Source organism: Phaethon aethereus (genome assembly GCF_964289735.1).
Source record: "Phaethon aethereus genome assembly, chromosome: 16".
NCBI classification, from domain to species: Eukaryota; Metazoa; Chordata; class Aves; order Phaethontiformes; family Phaethontidae; genus Phaethon; species Phaethon aethereus.
Genome location: NC_138592.1, coordinates 11,405,356 through 11,413,057, shown reverse-complemented (window position 1 = coordinate 11,413,057; position 7,702 = coordinate 11,405,356). Strand labels below are relative to the sequence as shown.

At 46.9% G+C, this 7,702-nt stretch overlaps 1 protein-coding gene across 1 annotated transcript; it reads right to left on the bottom strand.

The window, feature by feature from the left end:
* Positions 1-425: 425 nt before the first annotated feature.
* Positions 426-4,520, bottom strand: GHRH (growth hormone releasing hormone; the record flags this gene model as incomplete). The annotated part of the gene is made up of 6 exons (XM_082007055.1): positions 426-450; positions 1,361-1,420; positions 1,764-1,901; positions 2,490-2,594; positions 3,487-3,618; positions 4,441-4,520. The coding sequence occupies 6 exons, from the start codon at positions 4,518-4,520 to the stop codon at positions 426-428; spliced, it is 540 nt and encodes a 179-aa protein (XP_081863181.1).
* Positions 4,521-7,702: the final 3,182 nt, after the last annotated feature.

The following is a 7,702-nucleotide window of genomic DNA, read 5'->3' as shown; positions in this document are numbered from 1 at the left end:
TGGTTGTGCCATCAGCATCTATTTAGAAGGAGGCTGTAATCAATTTACTAAGTTGCCTAAAGGTGCCTTTTGGTGGCCTCATGTTTATTAATCAGGCCCTCAAACAGAATGATGACTTGGCAGAAATTTTGCTATGCTTTGTGATTTGAAAGCCTTAATTGTTAGACAGTATGTCCCCAGGATTACAAGTGTACTGGTCGTTTTAGTCTTTGTATGTAAAGCAGCCTGAGGTTAAACGACGGAGGGGTTTTTTTTTCTGATTCAATACATAGACCAGTATTTACACAGGGGAGTTAAATTCTGAAGTAAATTAAGTAGTGCATCAGAACTACATTCTTTTGAACAGATCTGAGGAGTGTATGCATCAGTTTCCAGCCGGTCACATCCGGGAATGTCTTCATTGCTGTGAAGGGCTTACTGTACAGTTAGATCCATGAGCTCTGAATTATTCTAGAGAGAAGCAGGACAAGAAAAGAATTATGAGAAAACCTTGTGAGCACACACAGATTTTTTTCATTCTTTGGAGGATTTTCCTGGCTGACCTTATTTGTGGAAAGGTAACCAAGTCAAGCATGGCAAGAGAGATGCTGAAATACCATGCTCTCCCAGCTGAATCCATAGGCATGATTTATGTGAAGTTCTGATCTCCCCCTGCCCCTTCCCAGGCTCTCTTTGTTTAGTATGCATGCAGGTCTCTCTATTATGCTATAGTGAGGGTTGGACAGGCTTAATTTCTATGAGACAGAGGGAGTAAAATGAGGTTGCTTCAAACAGGCCAGCTGGCTTTTGAACAAGTGAAGGTATTCCCAAGGATGGGCTGTTGCTGTCTGCTGGCTCTCAGTCCACCAGGGCTGGCAAGATATAGAGCATAATTCAAGATCCAGGTGACCACTTTCAGGAGCGAGGAGTACAGAAAACAGTAAGACTTCCTCTCTTATTCAGTACCACAGGGAAATCCTGAAATGTCCCAGGGATCTAGAGGCAGGTTCTGCTCCCGGGGGAGGACTTTTGTCTGCCTTTAGCCTAGCCTAGACACTCACATACACAGTCTCAGATAGGCTTGCAGCAACCAAAAGCAGTCTTATAAAGCTGTTCTCGAGACATCCACATGCAGCTTCACAACACTCATGGTCTCTTTGTTCAGACTAACAGGACTTTAGGTACTTGAGAAAATTGATGGGGAGTTTTTTCCCCTTAAATTGCAAGGACCCTTTTTCATGGACAGCAGTGGGAGTTGGCTTTGCTGAAGGAGAGCCTTCAAACCACTTGAGCAGTGCAGAAGCATTGTGTTATATATGGACTTGAGTGGGGAATAGTACTCACCAGAGCATGGCGAGGTGACAAAGGGAGAAATATTTACATGAGCTTAGCCAGGGTGCTGGGAAAGTCTTCTAACCGACTGCTGTTGATGTTCTGAGGCCTATGAAAGAAGAGAATAGGACAGTGATGGTATAATTGGGATTGAGAGAGAAATTCTTTTTTCCACTGCTATTTTACTGAATTATGAGGGTGAGAAGACAGCACAATGATGTGCTAGTGTGTGTGGTGCAGGCTGGCTCAGGACAGGCTGTTCCTTATCGGCACCCTACTTGCCCACGTAAGGGAAGGGCTGGGTTAAGGGGACAGGTGAGAGCTTTTTTCTTTCTCTGAGTGTGTATGAAAGATGAGACTTAATCCAGTAGCTTCACATCTGGAAGGCAGACAGCAATAAGGCCCTTGTCTTATTCCTGCGGTGAGCAGATAATGAACTGATTCCCACCTACCTTTGATTCTGCAGAATGGCTCCCAGGAAGTCCCGTAGTACCATCTGTTGGTGGTAGCGGCTGTCCATCAGGATACTGTCAGACTGGCGCCTTGTCAGAAATTCGTGCACCCCTTCTCCTGGGCTGCTCTCGCTGATTCTATTATGGCAAGATGAGAAACATCTTTGTCTCAAAGATGCTTTTTAGTCCCTCACTCAAAGTTTGGCTCAGGCTGAGCAGCACAGCAAGGGAACTTGCTGGGTCTGAGCCTGGGGCTGTTCTGCATCATTTCGGTAAGAAATTGGTCAGCTGTATTTGCTCCTGTGTTATGAGAGGGATGAGAGTTGGCTCCCATCTGGCTAATTGGTCTTACTTAGTAGCTATGGCTGGATAGGTCAGCAACTGCCATCTGACTGGTAGTGGAGAGGCTGTCTTCTGTGTTCAAACCAGGCCAGGGATGACTGTTTCCTAACAGTGAATGATCATTGCAACTATTATTTGCAAATACTATTGCTTTTTGATATTATGGTAGAGCTCTCAGCTGATGACACTTAGAGCCTTGGAAGAAAAGATTAATTAGGCTGCTTAATGATAGTTGTGATTAGGGGGATCTGAGACATAGGGATGTGGGATGCCCTTCGGGATGTGGAATAGCAGGAGAGATTGCTTCTGTTGTATGCATGCAAGAAACTGCCCAGTGTAATAAGCAAAACATTTGCCCTAGGACAGCAAAGGGCTGTGGCTTACCCGAGCCGCTTGCCAATGATGGTCTGTAAGAATTTGCGGGCAGAAATCTGCCTCAGGAATTTCCGGTAGTTGTCGGTGAATATGGCATCAGCATGGCGCTGCATCCTGGGGGTGAAAGACAAGCATAGGGTGTGCTCTCTGAGCTAGCAATGAACCTTTCAGGAAAGAAATGGGTGTTTCAGGTGTCAAAATACACCAGATGTAGCACTGCTGAGATCAGGGACAGGTAACCATAGCAAACTCCTTTTGGTATCGGGCTGCATTAGTGTTGGATGATAGGATTTGAGGGAGCTCAGTTCTGACAGGGAGGCAGCAGGCAAGACGAAATATCCGTTAATCAGTATCCACACTAAAACAAATAAGGAGAAGTGCCTGCAAACCAAAGATGAGGTCAGAGAACCAGTGGAAAGGGGGATGAGAACCACAGGCTGGCAGAGGGCAGAGCTGGGACATTCCTGTGCTCGGCAGTAACACTGTCACCTTCTGGGAGGGCTGTGGCTGGGACAGGGTGGCAGGAGCCTCGATCAGGTCTCTAGCTTGTGGTTAGACCCAGGCTCCTGAAAATCCACAGGTAAGGGGAGCACAAGCCACTTGGCTGGTCCCACTGTTGTAAGGATGAGTCCTCTGCGCTTCAGAAACCATCCTCCATCTCTGTGCAGGGGTGGAAAGGAGAGGCTCTAACAACCACGCAGATAGATTCCCACAGCTCGGTGCAAGATTACGTTCCCCGCAGGAGTGCGGGGCCTGTGACCCTGCCCCGTCAGTACATCCCTGCTGCGGGGGGATAGCAGGACATGGCTCTGGACATCGGTGATGGTGGGAGCTGGCACGGTCCCAGCCTTCTGCTCCTGTGCAGGGCTCAGCTGGGTTCTCCCCCTGGAGCCTGTACTTTGTGGTGCTGGTGGGACTGAGTGACCTGCTGGTCTGCTCCCAGAGCGTGGGAAGATCGTAACCAGCATACTCTTGCTGCAGTGGGGCTTAGAGGTGAGGTACGAACCTTCTCTCAGTGGGGTCTGTTAACAAACTCTCCTCATCCTGTTCCTCCGCTGAGGGGTTATGGCTCTGCAAAGGGCTGCTGTGCTGTAGCTGGAAGTTCACGGCCTTGCCAGCAACTGGCCCTGGACTGTACCTGCAAGACAAACCCAAGTCATACTGCAAGATGTGCTCAACTGCCAGTGGAGGATCAATCTTCTTGACCACTACTCCTCCTGTTTTTTCTTTCTCCTTTTGCCATCTGCGTCTCGTCAGTAACACAAGTGTTGTCCATCACTCTCTCCAGCTAGAAACTGCCCTGAAGCTATTTCAGCAGTGAAAAGATGGTTGATAGAGCTGCCTCAAACACACTTCCCCCTTGCTGAGCTCCCAGCATCCTCCAGCAAAATTCCAGCAATTATGGTATCGTTATGCCGTGGCTTTGGCACAAGGCTAAAGAATTTTCAGTGGGACATTGCAAATCCACATGACCCAGTGCTCAATTTCGTACTTCCATTGATTTGTAGAGGTAGGAAGTAATATCACAACTTATAACAGTCAGCAAGGAAATACTTGAAATATTAATAGGCAGCTGTTAAGTTCCTGTACTAAAATACCTGCAGTTCTGATTTCAATGTCGGTGGCCTGCAGGCACAAATTTTAATCAGTAATGGAGCTGGAGGTGCTGGCTGCTCTGCAGATTGCCAGAATTCCCTTTATATGACCCAGCATTCAATTCCAAAACCAGCTGCTTGGGCTGAAATATTCTGTCAGGTGCCTGCCTCCTTTGGAAACTGCCCCTAGGCTAGCAGTGTACCCGAAAAATTAAGCCAAGGTAAAGAAATAGACTTACCAACACACATACAGTTCATCTGGCTTTCGGAAGTGCTGGCAACTTTAATTTGGCATGTGCTTATTTTGCACAAGGTCAGAGACAAGGCAGGGAGTGACAGCATGGATAAAAGACTCAGCAGCTTACCTGAGAGCTGGGTAGAGAGGAGAGGAGATGGAACATGCAACTAAATGCAGGAACAGGAGCGGGGTGGCCCTATCCAGCATCTTCCACCCTTTGGGGTCACCTGAAATGCAGAGGGGTTGGAGTCAGCAGCAGTGAGATGCTTAGGGCCAAGAGGGGAGGCCAAGTGCCACTTTTGTGTTCTCGGTTCCCCTGCTCGGTCATCAGCACAAAGGGAAATGTGCCTCCGCATTTGTGGTCATGATGTTTCCCCAATGCAGAGATGTCTTGATGTGGCAAAGTCTTCCCCAGGGCGTGCTGTTCCGGAAGCAGTGGCTGTGTGTGAGCCCTCAGGGAGCTGGTGCCTCCCTTGGGTCGGGAGGTAGGGCTGCTGAGCAGGCTTTCACTCTGTGGGACCTCCTTACTGACCTGTCCTGCTGCTGTGGTTGAAGGAGAGCTCTCAGGCTGGGGTGAGCCCCAGGGACCACTGTAAAAACACTTGGATGCGGGAGGGCAGCAGTTAGCAAGGGCTGCCAAAAGCAACCTCGCTGCCTGCATGGGACCATCTGCGACCAGCCCCTGGGACCTCCCCTGCGCTCCGTTCTCCCAGGGGTCTGTGCCCGCTCACATGGCTGTACAGCACAGCTCCATGTGTAACAGCTGACTGGACTGCCTTGCTGGCTGTCCAGAGACTGGGGAGAAAACAGGGAAATCCAAATAAAATTCCTGCGCAGAGGGGTAATACTGGCCTAGAGGTAACCCTGGCAAACCCATTTATCGAAAGCAACAGTGCTGAGCTTGGTTAGCCAAACAAAACACTGTTCCTTCCGTCATTGTGCTTGGCGAGAGGTGGGCCTGGACTGAAATACGTCCCTTCGGGAGAGCTGAACTGCTGCTGTGTCGAGAGGAGCTCCCTCACACAGCCCTGAGCACCAGCTTCGGTGGAAGGCAAGACGGACTTGAGCCGTGTGTGTCTCAGACGGCTGCGGTGCTTCACATCCTGGGGCTGGCTGAAGTGCTGCTGTGGATGACTCAGGACAGAGTTGTCTGAGGTCACACACCCTCGGGAGCTGAATGCGATGCTTGTGTCATTGGAAGCGAGGGACAGTAGGAAGGTATTTCAGTGAAGGCTCTTCCTGAGTTTTGACTGAATGTGATTGATCTTTTGCTCAAAATAGATTCTTTAAGAATCTGGATACAAATCTTCAAAATAGGAGGTTTTCCTGTTCCCTGTCTTATTTAAGACAAGAAAATAGAAGAAAAATGTTTGATCTCCATAAGAGAAAAAAAAAAACCTTGAGAAGTTTTTAAAAAAACCTTTCAAATGTATAATACATTGCAAAAAAAGAGCAGTTTCCAAATGGAAGGGGTTTGGTTGGGCTTCTAATTTCCCAAGCGAACTTTCCAAGCAGTGGGTTTTACTGACCATGGTGGCAGGAGGTGGCCAGTCCTAATGGGAAACATCACCAGTGAGCTCTGTTTTTCTGCTCGGACATAGCTGTCCACTTGTCTGGAAGGGGGGAAGGCTAATTAAGGACCGGTGCTCATGCAAGTGGGTCTGATCTTGATACCGTGGAAATTATTAACACAATTAGTGGTAGTGTCAGAAGTGGATGGACAGACGGGGGCAAGATGATGCACTAAGAAATGGGGTTTCTTATCATAAACTTGTTCTCAGCCTGGTCCCTGTTTCTAGCTGCTTGCAGGCTGGGGGTCCAGCGGCTTCCCCATCTGTTCCCCTGGGAGCAGCGCCGTTGCTCTTGGCTCTGGCAGAGCTTCTTGCAAACACATGGGTGGCATCCTCTACCTCCTAAATGTGGTTTCTTATGGCACCTCTCTGGCACCTCAGAGAGCCATGGAATGCTTAGAAGCAGCAAAAAAGTGACTTTGAGAGAGACTTGCAGGGCTCCTGGTTTTAGGGCAAATTTCCTGACTTTTTTTTTTCTCCCTCCCCTCTTTTTCATTTGAACTTGAAAAAACATGCCTCTCTTGTGCTTCTCTTCCCTGAATATCTCCAAGACAAATCCCAAATCAGATTCTCTTTCTAGATAGAAGCAGTGATCTAAAGCATCTGTCGGGGGTTACCAAGAGACCGTGGCACCAGCATCTATAGAAAGTGACAACCGGGAGATTTAATCAGTTCCAGGAAAGCTATGTGAGCCGAGAAGTGAAGTATCAATGTAAATTAAAAGAAAACCTAGTCCAATGTTGTCTGCTTCCCTTTTTTCTTTCTAGGATACAGCCCTGATTACCATTTTCTTTCTGTATCTGTTTTCTCTTCTTTGAACGCTGGGTTTTCCTCCAGAATCACTTTTTGTCCCTTTGAGATTTTTTTTCTCTTCTCTACTCTTAGTTTCTTTGCAATAATTTTTTTTTTTTGTTTCTAGCTTTGCTTTTCTTCCCCTGTCTGGCTTTGTCTTCTCTCCCTTCACTACAGTCTGCTTCTCATCCCAGCTTTTTGGGTATTTCTGTATCCCTTTTTCCCTCAGGAAGGAGCCTGAAATGAAAGTCCTACACCCCTTCTCAGAAGTGTCTTCTGTTTCAGAGGAGAAACCAGGGAACTGAAGTGTCACCCTGCATACAGGCAGCTTGACAGTTCTGCAAAACGTTGTCACCTTCAAAATTCCTGTGAGGGAATTCTGGCAGCATGTGAAAAAATGGTTAATAAATAAATTTCCCTTAAGATGAAGATCTTTTAGCACCATTCCAGCAGATAAAGTGTAATAGCTTCATTCCATCCTGTGCAACGTGAACAGCAGCATTAGGACAGTGATGTTGGAGAGATGGGGTAACTGTCTCTTACTGTTTCCGAAACCTTAACCTGATCAGTCTTAAAAATACCGCTACGTAGATGAAACGAAGCTTTTACTGTGCCTGCGGTTTTATAAAGTTCAGACTTTTATACTATGAAATACTACATTAAAAAAGCAGAAATCCTTTTAAGTGCCTTACTCTGCCTCGTTGTAGCTGGCTTCGTGTTATCTGTAACATATCGTTGCCTTTCACCTCATGCTTTAGTTTGGCTCAAACACAGTTTTGTTGATGGGTGAGTAAAACAACGTTTATTTTGCAGGGTAAAAGGAACTCGCATCAGCATAGCAAAAAAAGCTACAGCTAGTAAACATCTAACATGTTTTTACAAGGCTCATCTGTATTACAATTCTATTGATTTGCATTTATCCTATAGTTCAATTATTGTTTCATTCCGTAACTTAGTAGAAAAAACTGTTGTATGGTACAAAGGATATTGTATCTGGCAAAGCTAATTACTGACACTAGCTTTGAT